The 17,074-nt window shown below is 40.1% G+C and overlaps 1 protein-coding gene across 1 annotated transcript; it reads right to left on the reverse strand.

Annotated features, from left to right (window-relative positions):
- Position 1: 1 nt before the first annotated feature.
- Positions 2-17,028, reverse strand: SLC25A32 (solute carrier family 25 member 32). Its single transcript, XM_030971609.1, has 7 exons — positions 16,839-17,028; positions 13,911-14,061; positions 12,802-12,887; positions 11,423-11,583; positions 5,504-5,617; positions 4,799-4,944; positions 2-3,332 (listed from the first exon to the last, which is right to left on the reverse strand). The coding sequence occupies exons 1-7, from the start codon at positions 17,026-17,028 to the stop codon at positions 3,197-3,199; spliced, it is 984 nt and encodes a 327-aa protein (XP_030827469.1). The 3' UTR covers positions 2-3,196.
- Positions 17,029-17,074: the final 46 nt, after the last annotated feature.

A 17,074-nucleotide genomic window follows, 5' to 3' on the forward strand; every position in this document is an offset into this window, starting at 1 on the left:
GTTATTTTATTGAACATTAATCTGTTTAAGGTATTTTACATGGTGTTGTGATACATGATTTCTTTAGAAGGCTTTATCTATAAAGTTCAAAGAAAGTAAAATCAGGTGTTGGCTTTAGCCTTCAGAAAACATACATAAAATGCACTTCTGCAAACCTGACTGCAGAATAGGATGCTCTGCTGTTTTGCCTCAACGAACTCCTGGTGACTTAACTGTGACCTAGACAATGTGGTAAGTGTTAAATACCTCATATTATGAATAACTGAGCAAAACCAGACTGTCTAAGCTCTTCTTCCCTCTCTTGCTTCTTGATAGACTGGATTTCAGTGTAACATCTATGACTGGTCTCCACTACTAAGATGCAGACACTAAATAATTTTACAGTTACAACACTTAATTTCATTGCTCCACTAAAATAATTCTCCTGGATTTAGCCCTTCAGTTATACAGAATCACTTTGGTGTTGGTTAAAAGCTAGATGTATTAAACAGTTTAGAAGACACAGAAATAAGACAGGTTGAAATGCCTAGGCTTTCCAAAACCGAACTGGTAAGGTGAAAAAATGATGTCACAGCTGTTTGACAAGTGACAACACCAATCATGCCAACAGACCATAAGCTTCAGTGTTTTAAGTATTTTCTTCCAAATGCTGCAAGTGGCATACTCAAACATTTTTAAAATTTGTACGCATTCTAAAGAGAAACAACAATCATGTTTGTATTACAAAACCAATTTTACATTAATGAAATAAAAAAACTCGTGAAAAGCATGTACAACATGCAAAAATCTTCACTCTTCCCAGAAATTAAAAGGAAAAAATCCATTAAATCTGAGATAATGAATTTATTTCAGCTATTTAGAATGAAATCTCATTTTCTTTTCTGAACAAGCTGTAAGATTTGCCCCAGGATGGGCAGCTCTTGTCTGTAGCTGTTGTTGCAGATACCAGGGGAGGACACCTGCAGTGAGGGGAGCACTTGGGCTTGCCCAACTGCAAGATGGTGTGTGAGATTTGCTGCAAGCCAGCAAGTTACACAGCTGGTATTTTGTCTCTGAAGAACTGCAATGTTTTCACTGGCTTGGACGATGGTTTTAAGGTACCTGAACACAAACAAGTTACTATGAGCTGAGCTGTGGTGTGAACTTACAGAACGTCAGCTAACACACAGTGAGTGATTGTGCACATGCTCACAGCCCACCCCTGCATTTATCCTGAAGCACGAATAAGCTGTTCTGGGCCCAGAGCACATTAATTCAGGCTTGGATTATGTGCACAGCTTTTTTATCATGTTTTCATATGTCTTCACGATATATTTTGGACCGGGGTGGTAGAGTTAATTCAGTGTTCCATTAAATTCGTTCTGTGTACCACAAAACACACAAAGCCCAGTAAGCACCCTCCAAAGGCAGAAGCTGCTGTTTTGGATCTACATTATTTCCATGGTAAACGTCCAGTAAATTTATCTTCAGCTAAATACACACAGAACCTTCCACAATAAAAACCAAAGCCAGCCATGCTGGCCTCAAATGAGATTATTCTTTCCAGTGAGATTCTCAACTCTATCAGTAGAGGGGATGGGATTGTGGAAGAGAAAGTGTAAATTATGAATAAATTTAGTTATACACAAAATGTGGTATGTGGCAACAGTATCTACAAAAACAAGTGAGTGGATCGCTGAATGAAGATTCAAAATACTGAGTAGTTTCTGTAGCTTTCCAGATTTAACTTAAAATTTAAACCAAGTCCCTAATCTGTTAAATTTTCATTAAAATTTGTTCTTTCTGCTTTAGGTTAGTCTGGTAAACAGGAGACTTCTCCAAGTGGTTATTCTGCTCCCTACAAAATGGATGATTCCCCCCTAACTGTTGATAGCCTTTGCTTATTGATAGCCTTTGCTAACTTATTTCCTAGTTAAATGACATTTACTAGATACTTAATATCTTCTTACCAACAGCAGGAGGCAGACGTTAGGGTCACTAATGTCTTTTCTTAAATAAATAAAAACCCCAAAACCACCAAACCCAGAACTCTAAGAAGTACACATTCTTGATGGCAATTATTGGTATGGAAAAAAAAAAACATAATTATTATACAAATTTACTGATATGTACTATAATTTAATTTATCAGTAAATTAGCAATCAATATATCAACAATTTTTTCCTTAAGATTAATCCGAAGATTAATCCGAAGACATTAACAGATTGTTCTGTTTTTTTAAAGAAAGTCATGTGCACAGGATTTTTTTAGACTAGAAACATTTTTTTTCCCAGAGAATATTACTGAAAGTAAATGTGGTCCTATCTGTTGCTACACTGGCATCACTATGGGATTACTAGAAAAAAATCCTCATCTTTAAAATGTAAGCCTACTTTCAAATATGCATTTACTTAGTAATATGTGGTCAGCTGTATCATTAATGGAGACAGACTCTGGCACAGAAAGAGATGGAGAGAGAATGAAAGAGAGATAATGAATTAAGTTGCCAGCAATGTATGCACTTTCAGCACGTTGGTCTGCTGCTAAAACCAAGTCAAAAACCACAGTGCAAGTCTGGCCTGGTATGAGACAAGAACTGAGCTTCAGACTTGCAATTATTCAAATCCAAGAATGGACAGCTGTCTTAAAAAAACAATTTCAGTTTCCAAACTGCACCCCACTGAGACACACATTTTTGTGTTGGATGAACAATGGAGTCTGGAGCATTCCACATCCTAAATCTGATGAATAACACAGAGGTGGATTCAGATGACATTCCTTGTTTTAATGAGACTCAGAGATTTAAGAAAGTTTTGACAGGCCCCAGGGTTGCTTTCATATGAAGTTTTCCACTTGTGCAGGAGCAGAATCTCACCAACTGTTATCTTGAGACTTGTTGAAACTGCTTAGTGAGTTATTCCAGGCAAGCCAGGATGAATGGAATTGCAGTGCAGCTGCCTTCACCCAGTCACAGCACTCTTATTTCACAGTTGCAGACATCTGCTTCATGCAGACACAGCTGATTCAGAGAGGAAGGCAGCAACGCAGGAACGTTCAACAGGAGAGATGTTGGCAGGGTTTATTGTCTCTACATTCTTTCCTCAAAATACCAGATCAATTCACAGTGTCAAAGAAGACTGCTGAAGTAAATTTCTCCCAGATCATGAATATAAAAAATAAAGGATATATTCCTTCCTAGGAACACATGTCCATACCTTTAATTATTTTCTTTCCTAAAACCAAGTAAAAAGCCAGACACATTTTCATAAACTACGAAGGTAATACAGCAGGCAGGAGTCACTCTGATTACATTAGGAATAATTCCTTTGTAAAATCCATGAACACCTTCTTTCCTTTAAAGACAAAAAAAAAGTTTCAATGAATGTCTTTTAATAGAAAAAAACGACATAGAACAAGGCCTGACATTTTATTTCTCACACTCCCATTGAGAGATGTACTTCAGATTAGAAATAACAATTTCACACAGTGTTTAAAGTGCATCAAGTATTAACCCATTGTTTTTTCTTCTGAACATGTAATAGCATTATGTAGATCAGTTACTTAGCCCAGGCTTTGAGTGTTTTTTGTGGGTATTGTCTAAGTAAGGCAATTTACCATCTTTCTTCATGCTACAACAACTGGCTAAACAACTAAGAAAAGTCAGCATTCATTTTTTGAGAATTTAAGCACCCCCTCCAGAATTTTGATTCTACAGGCCCATAAATAAGAACCTAATTTCACCCAATTTGAATCAGTATGTCATGCTAGGGCTGTTAAAAACTTTTAGAGACATTGAATCCTATCTCTTTAGGTGCAGGCCTCACAGGCATAGGACACCTGGAAGGAGGAGCAAGCAGAGATCCCAAGAAATGCTTGGGTGTGGTTTACACAACCCTCCCTAAGTCCCATTTGTTTTATCATGAGCTCAGCAGTGGCTCCACAATGGCTGTAATACACTTGACCAGAACTAAAAAGCCTTCCTGCAGCACTGAAGGGCTCAGCACTGACACATGAGAGCTACTTTTGCTCTGAATTGCCTCCAATTAAAATGGTTGCAGAGCCTCTGAACCAGGGGTGCTACTGGAACAACAGAGCCTCAGGCACTTACTCAGCTGGCCCCTCTTCACAGCCAGGAGCCCATTCCCACCTCTGCAGCAATATGGCCCAACCCAGAAGCACTGCCCAAAGCCATGGATGCACACACAGAGGTGGCCACCTTGGTAAACACACAGGTCTGTGTGAAAACTCTCCCCTGCACTGTGGAGCTCAGGGAAGAGCTCAGGGAAGGTTTGTGAGACGATATGAGTAAGTGTGAGGTCACAGGTCTCTAAAGGTCCTACAGGAAGCTGGGAACAGACTACAAGTGCAGCCAGGCCCCAGGGTAACCAGGGACATCAGTATAATCAGCTCTGGCTAGCTCACTTCACCTTGCCAGGAATCTGGATTAGCCACAACTCCCAGCAGCACAATGCTCCTGTCCTCTGTGATAAGCCAAAGCAGTTCAAGTGAGACGTCATTTAGTGTCCCAAACCAGCCATGACAATGTTATTTTTTAGCCTGTGAAATTTGCTGGAGAAGAGAGAAGGGAGACAGAATAAACAACAGAAACCTGCAGGGGGCATTGGCTCTCTCCCATCTCCTCCTCTCTGCTTAGCTTAGTGCTGTTGGTGGCATCTTGCACAACATGACTTGGTACAACTAACACTCTGTTTGCTCTGAACTGTACTGGTTCTGCAAGTCAGCAAGAAGCCAGTAAAGGTAGCTCTGATTCTGTAAAACTCAGTTTGCAACATGCAGGCTTTTAATTTTGCACACCCACCTCCAGGTCCTGCGGATCACATCAAACACCCCAGAGTATGTGTTATGCTGGTCTTGAAGACGAGCTCGCACTACTTGATAGGGATATGTTGCTACCACAGCAAATATTTTGGATACAGCTGCCATCATTATGTATTCCACAGTGTTCTAAAAGCAAGAAAAATTGTCAGGCTTGCTTTAGGTATGGTTTAAATTAGCCAGTTCCCAAAATCTTATTTGATTCTTAAATGTACAACCCAACAATACTCTAGATTTTTCCCTCTTATAATAGAACACATTAAAAGAAATGTCAATTTTTACTACATGCAGTGCTACAAGTAATTGACTGTAAAACATGTGTTGTACCTTCTCATTCCCATTAAGAGAAACACTTCTTCCAATAGTAGCTACCTTTGCCCAACTTGCATCCAAACAGTTTTCCAAGGTTTAGTACCACCCCCTCTGGTTACACAGTGTTAGAAAAAACCCTCATTCCTTCCTCTAAAATTCTCAAAACACTTGCCAAAATAAGAAGTTGGTTTTCAAAACCAGTGAAAACCAGTTGCTTGTTTCTAAAAAGTCAGAAAGTATTATTTCCTTCTATACATTCTGCACTTCAATTAATGTACCAATACTTTGTGCATTTGGCTGCTGTATAACCTGACAAATGGAATCCACTTCTATTTATTTACATGCCATAACACAATTTTATTCTCAAGCATCCTACCAGTTTTGTATCTGATACTCTGTTTCTATACTTGTTGTATCTCTCTTTCAAATCCTCGTAGGCCATGAACTGAAGAGCTCCATGTGATGTTCCGAACAGACCAGGCACAAATCCCTAAAAAAAGGATAAAACAAAGTTAAAGGGTAAAGCACAAAGCCTAAACAACTTGACAGAGCACATCCCCCTATATTTGTCCTCCCTTAATGTACAGACTGTGCCCGCACAGCAGCTGCAGTCTGACTCGGTGTCCTTAAGGGCAGGCATCACACCAACACTCAATAAATGCTACTTTTCTGACATACAGCCTAAAGTCACCTCCTGAGTCACTGAGATAAAACAACTGGCCCAGGAACTCCACCTCAGAGAGCACAAACTGGTAACACAGATTAGGACTGCAGGATCACAAATGAAGCTCAGTGCACATTTCCAGAAACTGGCACTGAGAGGTCTGGTTCCACCTGAGACTGTTAAAGTAATGACAGATGCTGGCAATTCAGAGAAGAGCCACCAGGAGCAGAGGTACAAAACATTATTGTGATTGAGCCTGGGAAATAGATATGCATGTGTTTGCATGTGTGTCTCTACATAAATGTGTGTCTATGAGATATATATATTTCTACACTGAAATATTTGTGTCTGTGTAGAATCATAGAATCATTTTGGTTGGAAAAGATCTTTAGGATTATCAAATCTAACCATAAACCTGGCACTGCCATAACATGTCCTTGTGGGAGAAAAGAGTGTGCTGCTCCAGCACTGTCTTTCTTACACAAACACAGGAAAATACACATCAACCTTTAGATTCAAAAAAGTTGAAATGAAGGGGGAAAACAGGTACTTTCTGAACTGTCTCCACAAGAAAGAGAAGACAGGAGTTCCCCCAGGAGCAGGACTAGCTCCATTAAAATGAGCTGCCAGCTGCAGGGGCTCTGACAAGCACTAATTCTTTTTGAAGAGTTGGTCACTTGCATTGAAAAACACAAATATATGGAGGATTAATCTATCTTGGCCAGAAAGGGACTCAGAAGATTGCTGCAAACTGTTAGTGTAGTGTACAATTATAACAGAGCAAGTGATCAAAATGTGGTTAAAAGGACTCAAAGAACCAAAGTTAAAAAAAAAAGAACAGTTTTATTTCCCATGATCCATTCAGGCAAGAAAAAGGAATTTAAAAATGTGTTCAGATGCCAGACTCTGTGTTAGACTAAAAGGGAAACCCAAAATGTTGAAGACTTATCAGAATATGATTAAAAGCCTGGAGAAGGTGAAAAGGAGAAGGGATCCCTGAAGGAGTCCACTGAATTAGTGTTAACAAGACAAAATAATAAAACTCCTGAATTGCAGAAAAAACCCCAACAACTAAAACTACAGCAGGCATAAAATTTGAATGGATAATACACAAAATACCACTTCAGGGATCAGCTTTCCAAATGCTACATATAGATTTCTAAAGTTTTTCAGTCATTCAGGAAATGATTTTTTTTAGAATTTCTTCTTCTCACAGTAAGAAATAATGGTCATGAACTCAACATTGGTGAGCACAAACTGATGAAATGCATTAAAGGCTAGTGAAAGTCCCAGAAAAAAAACCTTCCCCAAATGAGAACAAGTGGAATTAAACCACATATCTGTGTTTTGTCAGCTGTAATCACAAAGTGAAGTTTGAAGCCAAAGGGCCCCAACAGAGGGAAAAGGACAACTTTGGTTTTCAGAAATCCTGGATTAGAGAAGAAAAGCAATATAAAAACAGAAGGAGAATTTAAAAAACTATGCAAAAATGTCAAAGAAAAAATTATCTGGGTCAGCAAAAAAATACCAAAACCAGTATGAAACTTATGGACAATGATAGCAGGGAAAATCTTCACAAACATTTCCTGGTGATTAATCAGTAAAACAACTAAAAGACAGTGGAAGTAATTGTTCTCCACTTGGAAAGAATTAGAACAATGTATTTATATCATAGAAAAATGAGGTAATACTTTCCCTGCCAACAAAAGAAGAACGTAAAGCAACCTTTAAGAGAGCTAAACTCTTAAACTTAAGCCAGAAGATTTGGATAACTTACACCCTTGAGTCCTAAAGCATCTACTGGTTGTACTTCATACACAAATACCAGCAGGCTTAAAGTCTTGTGCTGAGCTTCCAAAGACTGAGGGACTTTTAATGTTGGGCCAATATTAAAAAATGCAAGAAGGGAGTGAAGCAACTGTCAGCCAATGTGCCTCAGTAAAATGGGAGCTGACCTTTACTGATCATAGAAAACAATGTATTCTTATGGAAAAATGTTTCATAGCAAAACTGATTTCTTCACAGCAGTGAAATATCTTGGCCGGGGAAGTTTTTGAAACATATTCTGTTTTCTTATTCTTAGAATAATTTAATTCAAAATTCTTTCTTGCCACAAAATTTGACAAAATTAAATGTTTATTTTTATACATAATATGACTGTAAAGAGAAATTTTATAATAACTTCATGTATTTCTTGTTCTTTTTTACTTTAATATTTGAAATATATCTTTAGAAGATTTTCGCCATGGAAGCATGACAAGATGAATGGTTCCTCAAAGTAGTCCTGTTTGAATTCTCTTTCAAAGGATTAGAACAACAGACAGAATTAAATATAGTTCTATATTTATATTCTATAATTAGAAATTTAAATGGCATATAATTTTGAGCAGCAGTGGGAATAAAGAAATGTTTTAAAATTGGCTTAAAGTGTTTTAGTGCTGAAAATCCAGACAAGAAGAAAATGTCCTGTTGGTTAGTGTTTCAAAGGTTACCCATCACAATATAAAGAAACACAGAACAAATGTACACACTGGAAAACCTGTGCTTCTTAGTAAAGAAGAGAACAAGGATCATTTGGTGATGTGGTACTCACATCACTGCCTGAAGTGTTTGACAGCACTCAAGCCAGAACAGCTTCTGCTGCTTGTTTCAAAAGAATGCAGCAAATACCCCTTATTATCTCTCCAGTGCCGCCTTCATTTGGGCTCTCAGTGCGTCAGAGACCTGCAGCGTATGAGTGCCCTGCTCTGACAACTTGTGCAGACAAGACACTGAAGTCACCATCATCATCTTGATTCCCTCATGGTGAAAAATGTTACCATCTTTTATCTGAAAGCCACTTTTGCTTATGTCTCTGTGTAGAACCTGCAACTTAAATTAAAATCAAGATGGCCAAATCTCAATGGATTTTGCTATGTATAAGTACAAAGATATAGCAAGTTTACAAGCTTCATATTTACAAGAAGAAAAATAACAGAAGCAAAAGCATTGCAAAATAAAGAGAGCTAAGTGCCTTAGCCATTGAGAGACCAGGAAAAGTACTTTATCCTCAGAGCATAGAATCTTGCCTACCAAAAGTGAAATGCCAACACAGAAGTGCCCAAATATATTTCACTTGGTAATAAGCACACATTACTGTTATGAATTTGTTGTTGCCAGCATGCTATATTATTATTCTCAGTCTTGATGACCCTAGATTTTACTTTTATCTCCTTAAATTTTATACATTTCCCGTGTATTTTACTCTTGTTTATTAAGCACTGCTCTATTTCTAACTGCTGCTTCTATATCGTCAATAAAAGAGAAAAACAAATGCACATACAGAAATAGAGGCCATGAAGGATGCTAGTTGTATTCCTGACTGATGTCTTAGTAGTCAGTCACTCTAGACTATATATCTAACAGCTTCTCAACAGCTCAGAGATATTTTATGTTTTCCTAAAAGCACCAATCCTACAATTTTACAACTATTTTACCATGTTTGGGAACTCCTACCTTATGCTTGAAAAGAACAACACAGCACTTATAACATGGAGATGGTTGCATGACATTCATTAATGGCAAGGTAATTTTTAGAGCTCAAATCTCCAGCAGATCCATGGGTGTGTTCAAAGCACATAACCCCAAGCTGCTTTTTAATTCAGCCTGGTGTGCAATAGAGCAGCTCTGTCCTCAGGGGGCCAAAAGATAAAGCCCAGTGGACGGAGGGTGTGGAAGATCACTGACTGGATGATTACTGGGATAATGAGCAAAGGAGACTCCTCCTGCCTTTTCAGAACCAGGCCAAGTTCAAGAGGAACAGCTTACTGAGAAACCCAGATTCAGACAAACTATATCTGATGAACAATCAATACCCAGCAGAGCTAATAAAGACAGCTTTGATCCCTGCTAGAAAGATTGATGTAGCCTGACATTACCAGTTTGTACCTCAAAGGACTGAAAGGATTTGCTCAGATCAGTAACAGCATCTGTGCAGGAAAGATGCTTGGTCAGAAATTCCATTCTTTATTGTCTAAGGAGACAAATCTCAAACAGAAACTGCTTCCAGATTTTATTTCCAATTCTATCTGAGACAGTTGCTCTGTTTGAGATCCCTTCATTTACTATAAGGTGGTACTACCTGAGATCCCCTTATCTGCTACAAGGAATGCTATCTGAAACAAAGATTATGAGGAAAAAGAAGACAATTGCATGTACTACAACTCCTGACTCAGGGCAATTAACAAAGCTTTAGCTGTACAATTTCAAATAGAGCAAGAAAAAGAAAAGCTCCCCCAAACACTGAAATGGAGGAAGCTAAAGCATGTACAAGTCCAAGAGCCACCTGAAGAGGTGCCTTTTTCCCCAGTACAGACAAGATTGAGAGAGTCCTGATGTCAAATGGAAGCTGCACAGTGTGCATACTTATGTAGGTCATTCAGGACCTATTTAGGTCACCTTCTTTGCAGATTTAAGCAAGTAATTTGCTCTTTCAAAGGAAGTAGCTGCTTTAGTCCCACACTTGCAGATTAACACTACAAAGAAGTGTCTAGTGCCAAAGGCGACACATGCTACTGGCAGGAATAATCTGAAAAGAAGGGTGGAAGGACATCTTAAAACCTAACAGATCCAAGAAATCAGAACTTATCTACATGGAACAGAGCAGACATCCAGGCAGGCAAACCAGAAATCCTGACAATTTCAATTTAGGAATAAGTAAGGTGCCCTGTTCCTGGTGTTAGAATTTGGCATTCATTGCCATGAAGCATGCAAGTCTTACAGAATAGGAAGGATCACATTTTTCACTGAAAATAAAATAAGCTAATGTTCAGTACTCAGGACAATTTCTAAGAGAAAGTGGTCTTGTTCCCTATTCCTGGCAGTGTTCAAGGCCAGGCTGGATGAGCTCTGAGCAGCCTGGGCTAGTGGAAGGTACACCTGCCCATCACAGGGGTGTTGGAACAAGAATATCTTTAAGAACCCTTCCAACCCAAGCCATTCTATGATTCTATGATTCTGCAGCATTACTTGCAGGAGAAGAGCCAGCCTGAACTAAAATAGGTTTCTTCACAACTTCCAGGCACTGATGAATGCATCTTGATGTTGTGACCTGAAGAGAGGAGGAGGCAAAAAGTCCAAATCTTGTTGCCATCTGTTTCCCTAAATTAAAGGGAACAAAAACCCCACACATATGCAGGCCCTATTTAGAAGTCTGCAAATTTAATGTATCTAGAGCTGACAGATTACAGACATCAATAACCAGAGGGCAAACAAGCAGTTGTGAAACTATGTGTTGTGGAAGAAAAAATTAGCAAGTACTTTCGTCATGTCATCTTCCAGAAGAGGTTAGAAATACAGAGATAAGGGATAAAATGCAAGGAAGTACTGCCAGCAACATAGGTTACATTGTTGCTGCCCTGCTTATCCAAATTGTAATTATAGGAAGATTCAAAAAAATTACAAAGCAGTTTATCACCAGTATAATGGCTTTTCTTCTGACTAAGCCTTTTTGCTGCAGTTCTTCAGTGGGGAAGACTCACAGAATGAAAGCGAGCTATTAAAATTAATTTTTTTGTAGACAAATATTTAGAAGTCTCACCATGCTACTGGGTGGTGCCAGGCAATCATGGAATTTTTCTGAAATGTGATTACCTTATATAAGCCACAGATGCCCTCTGTCTTGTATATCTTTATGAGAGCATCAAACATTCCTCTGTACTGGCGCTTGGATGGATCCACACCAGCGTTATATTGTAGCACAAGTCGAGTCTTGGTTACCCATATTGGGTTTGTAATGCACAGGGTCATGGCTCCTGAGAACACACAGAAGTTACTCTCATTGTTATGCCAACTCCACAGATTGTCCCAGTTTATTCAGTCCAATATAACACAGGCTTCTACAATGACAAATCTACTTCTCCTACCAGAGTACTCATACTGTTCAAAACTGGTGAACTTTATGCCTTCCATTGCTCCCTCCCTCTCCCTTCAAAGCTCACAGTCAAGTCCAATTCACTCCTGCTGTAGTACTTTTTCAGGGCACAGGTGTTTTTGCATATTCCTAATATAGCCCCTTTTTTGCTTCACCTTTCCACAGTTAGTAGTATAATGTGAAGTAGACAGTAAATGTAATTTCTTAATGTACCACTGATTATCTGAGTTATTCTTCAATATACAATAATTCAAAATTTAATGGACACCTCAGTGATGTGAGATTTGCTTAATAATTTTGACAGGTTAATAGCAAGAACCTGTTACAGCTTTATAGGCTATTGAAAATACCATTGTAACAGAAAGCATTATGACACTTCATGTCAAACAATATGGCTTATATTTCAATGGTAAATGAATGCTTCAAAATCCTACTAAAAAGTTTTCCAAATTGTCTGTACAGCATGTAGTGACAGGTCAAGGGGAAATGATTCAAACTGAAAGAGAGTAGGTTTAGATTAAGTATGAGGCATAAATTCTTTACTGTGACAGTGGTAAGGCACTGGAACAGGTTGCCCAGAGAAGTTGTGGATGCTCCATCTCTGGAAGTGTTCAAGACCAAGCTGGATGGGGCGATGAGCAACCTGGTCTAGTGGGAGGTGTCCCAGTCAAAGACAGGGGGTTGGAACCCTATTTTTAAGGTCCCTTCCAACCCAAACCATTCTATGATTCAACAGGCTCCCTCCTTTCCAGGTCCAGGTGTTAAATATTTAACAAGTTAACAATCTGATAGCAGCAGATTTCTATAGTTACATTTTGGGACCCAATACAGTACTAAATATGGAAAGTGCTTACACAGAATGAAAACTAGGACAAAAGACATTTTGACAACTGCTAATTCTGCACAAAACTGAAGGACTACAGTGACCCACCTATTTGTGCTAGACATCTTTGTTTTATTTACAGACAACAAACTATTGCATCTGGGCTGGAACACTTACACTTGCCAGCTGTAAAAAAAAGCTGCACTGACACAGAAAGACAGGCAGCAGTATATGGAAAGGCTACAAGTGAACATTAATTTTTGCATTTAACCTCACCAGCCTCTGCAGCTGACACTAGGTGTTCGCTCGCACTGAGACTTTCCATCTTCCCTTCCTTCTTGTAAGCTTTGATGGCATTGTAGCTGCAAAATGTACAACATAGTTTAGTGAAGGTGAACGCAGACCTACATCACAAAAAACCCAATCCAGAATGACATACCTGACTGAAGGTCATGGTGGTACACAGCCTTTGAAGAAAAGGCATCCAAACTACTGTTATTTAATTGATTAATTGTCTCTGAGCAGTCAGCTCTTTAAAGTGAACTATGGTAATATATATTTAAATTGTAAAATTAAACTGTCAGTATCAATGGGACTGCATCTTGAAAATTATCAGATATCCAGAATTAACTTCTAAAAGAGTTTTATTGGGACCCACAGTGCTAGGTATCTACCCTCTAGCTCAGAAATACACTGAGCATTCTTCTCTTGATCCTGTTTGCAATCTTTGTGAATTAAGGAATTGTCAACAGAAGATGAAGTGTCAATAGCAATCTACAGCAAAGCTTAAGGACTCAAGTACAGCAATAATAGAGCCTAGAGAACTGACAAGTGAGCTTTGCATAGGCATGCCAGCTAACTAGTCCCCCTAAAATGTTTGAATTAATAGGGATAAGTACTAACAGAGTTAATAAAGTAGAATATTAAAAAATGGGCTTTAAAAGCAAAGCCCATGAACTGACAAAAACAATGAAAAAACTGTCACTAAAATGATTAAAAACAATCAAACATTTAGTTTTAGTAGAAAACTTCATGCTCTTTATTTTCAAGAAATCAATTTAGATTCCTGTTTTTCATGGGGTTTAAAGAACAGTGTATTGGCACTTTTAGAGAATTCTTTCTGAATAGTATCACCACCTCTCAAATTTCTTAGTATTTTCACAGCAGCAAGGGAATGCACTGTACCTGACAAAGGAACAGCTCTCTGACTCAAATTGTTTAAATTCTAAAACAGCAAACCAAAATAAACGCTAACAAACCTGGACTAGCTAAGAGAATGACAAGTCTGTAAGTCCCTTAGCACGTTTTTATACCTCACAAAGAAGATGCAATGTATATCTGAACACTACATTGCAGGCAGTGACACATTTTACAGTTCTACTTACAAGAAGAAGTAAAGTCCCCAGGAGGCTCCTGCTCCCACCATGTTTGGAGTTACCCCTTGGTACAAGCCTCGAAGCCCTTCATGCTTCCAGACTGTGCTCATACAGTGAAGAATTCCATTGTACTTTGGCCTCAGCTCCAACCCATCACTTACTACAAAAGAGAGAAATTATACTGGAAAACATTTCAGGAAGCATAAAGTTCAACTGCCTCCAAGCCAACCCAGGAGTCCACAGCCTCCAAAGAAATAAATGGACATGAAACATAACTGATCAACTGTATTACATGAGTGTTATTTCACAAGTATGCAAGAGTTGGGGTTTACAGCTTTATAAGCTTAGAGTTAAAAGAACTTAGGGGAAAAAGGGCAGAAAAAGAAATAAAAACCAGAGATAACTACTTAGCTCAGTAAGAGGAAAGTTCCTATTAATTTGACAACGCTAAATAAATGCACTTTTGTATATTTTTGATGAGCAGCAGATCTGAAGTTTTCTGTCTCTTCTTTTTAGCACTCCAGCAAATTTGCATCATATTTCAAGTGATATGGATGGCATCCTTGACATGTTTCTCTAAGTTGTTTAGACAAGTCCTAAGTAACAACCCTTAAATTCAAATTTTCTCCCTAAAATGTTCTATAAAGCAATGGGTCATGTCCTACTGATTCCCAAGTCAGTTTTTACCAGAATACTCAAAGGTTTCTTCTCCCACCTAATAACCTAACAGCTTGTTGTCCAAATGTTCAGAAAATATCAATTCAAAAATAGAGAAAACGCCAAGTTTTTGTCTGACAGATCATGTAGAACATGGATGTCCACAAAACTTGGAGTGGTGACTACTATTGCTCCTACCAAAACAACAAAGGAGTAAGTTGGTTACTGATGAGATATGTGATGCAATCCATGCTGAGATGATAAGAGGCAACAGACACAAGCTGAAATACAGGGAATTTTGATCAGAACTTTTTATCCAGCAGAATGGCCAAATACTTAAATAAGTTGCCTGAAGAGCATCTTTGGAGCTACTCAAAACTCCAGGACACAAGACTGAACAAACTGATCTAAGCAGAGCTTATCTGAGTAGGGGTGAACTCCTCAGCTCTCTTCTGACCTGAATTACTCTGTGACGCCAACATAGCAGCATTCTTACCACAGACATATGGCTAGACTGCAACTGTACTGAAAACTGATCTCAAAGTTTCACAAGTGTAGTTTTTGTGTCCCCATCAAAATTAATCCTGGTAAACAGGCATTTTCTGTTCAGTGCCACATTTATTATTAATTCCCCTTGAACTCTGTGTCCAAACTCTGTGTCCTCTTGAGTCTCTGTGTCACATTGTGACAGGCTTCAGCATTAAAGACAAAATGCTTTTACTGAACACCTTGACAATCACTCAAAACTAGAACACAAACACCTCTTTTCTCCTTCCTAAGTGTTGCTAGACCTTTCCCAAAGGCATTTGTGAAATTTTTTACCATGCAGACACTAGGTCAAGTTTATAAACATATGAAACAACACTGCAAATCAGAGACACGAATGCAACTCTTTCTGTCAATGATGCTGCCAAGAATCTTGACAACATTCATTTCTGATAACAGCTCCTGCTCCCTCATTGAAGACAAAACACAGGAATTATTATTTTCAACCCAAAGAAGCATGTGAAAGTACATGACCTCCAAAAGCCACCTAATCCAAACCTGTATTCAAACCAGATTTAATTAGACCTGGTTACTTAGGGACATGACCAGTTGACTCCTGAATATTTCCACGGCTGAAGAGATTACAGCCTGTCTGGGTAACCTTTTCCAGTATTTGACCATTCTCACAGTAAAATAACTGGAATTCTCCATGCTTGTGCCTGTTCCTTTTTGGCTCCTTCTAACTATCTCCAAGAATCTGGCTTTACCTTCTCTCTGTCTTCCAAGAACACTGTCATAGACTGCAATTTTAGCTCCCCTTAGCCCTTCCTTTCTGAGGCCAAAGGGATCCTGTTGTGTCAGCCTATTCTGTGCCATGTGCTCCAGCCCCTTCACCAGTCTGGTGGCTTCCACTGGAGTCACACCAGTGTGTGTCACTGCCTTCCTTCCTTGTCCTGGAGAGCCCCAAAATAAACACAGTACTTCTGACATAGTCTTACAAATGGAAAACAGAGAGAAAAGAGCCCTTCTGCTGCCTGTGCTTCTCATAACACAGCCCAGGATGTGCCTAACTAGGACATGCAGCGTTTTGAATTTTGAAAAATGTCTCTGTGATAGTTTGGTTTCCAGATCTTAAAACATCAATTTTTAAGAATAAACATCCGTATTTAAGAAAACAATCCAAAGATACAGTAAAACGTTTCAACCTCTCTGAAAGAAAATACGATAAATGGTGGACAAATTTTTCAAATCAGCAGAAAAGTCAAGAGAAGTTGCCACGTTTCCCTGTGGAGAAACAAACCAGTCACAGAGTTTTCTGCAAAACAATACCACTACTGTTAACAACCAAGGTTATTCCAAAACCACCGCTACGCTTTGAGTGTTGAAAATGTTTGGCATAGAGGTGAACTTTGAACGCGGCTTGGGCAGCCCGCCTGCTAAAGCAGCGCTCGGGGGTCTCCGGCACTGGCGGGCACGGGAGCGGGCAGAGGCGGGCAGCTCCCGACCTGCCCGCAAACAGCTCGGGGCCACCGCACACGCCGCAGCCCCTGCACGGCGCAAGGAGCACCTTGGGATAGCAGGGAAGAGAACGGGAGACCCTCTCGGCGCACGGCCGGTTTATTCCAAGCCGTGGGGCTGCCCCCGGCAGCGGGGCGCTGCAGCCGGGCACGGGGCGGGCGGAGCAGCGCGGGCTGTGGGCGGGAAGCCCGGCAGGTCCCGGGCCGAGCTCGACGGGCTCGGGCACGCCGGTGCGTCCTTAGCGCGGGACGGCGGGGGCGGCCGCTCCGGCCTCACCTGCGAAGCGGATCTTCACGAGGTCCAGCGGGTGCAGGGCCAGGGTGGACAGGACGCCGCCGCTCATTCCCGCCGCCAGGTTCTCCAGCCGCACGTGCCGCAGCACGGAGCGCAGCGCCGGCTCGCGTGACAGCGCCGGCTCCGGCGACAGCGGCTCGCGCGCCGCGCACGCGGGGCCCGCGGCGCCCATCGCCGCGCGCGCGCGCTGAGGCGGGGGCGGGGCCGGGGCCGCGACG

Source organism: Camarhynchus parvulus, chromosome 2 (assembly GCF_901933205.1).
Source record: "Camarhynchus parvulus chromosome 2, STF_HiC, whole genome shotgun sequence".
Taxonomy (NCBI): domain Eukaryota; kingdom Metazoa; phylum Chordata; class Aves; order Passeriformes; family Thraupidae; genus Camarhynchus; species Camarhynchus parvulus.

Coding starts and splice junctions, on each gene's coding strand:
- SLC25A32 (XM_030971609.1), bottom strand. CDS start 17,028: ATGGGCGCCGCGGGCCCCGCGTGCGCGGCGCGCGAGCCGCTGTCGCCG. Junction 4,945..5,503: donor GAGTATCAGATACAAAACTG/GTAGGATGCTTG, acceptor TCTTGCTTTTAG/AACACTGTGGAATACATAAT. Junction 3,333..4,798: donor GTGATCCGCAGGACCTGGAG/GTGGGTGTGCAA, acceptor TTGTCTTTAAAG/GAAAGAAGGTGTTCATGGAT.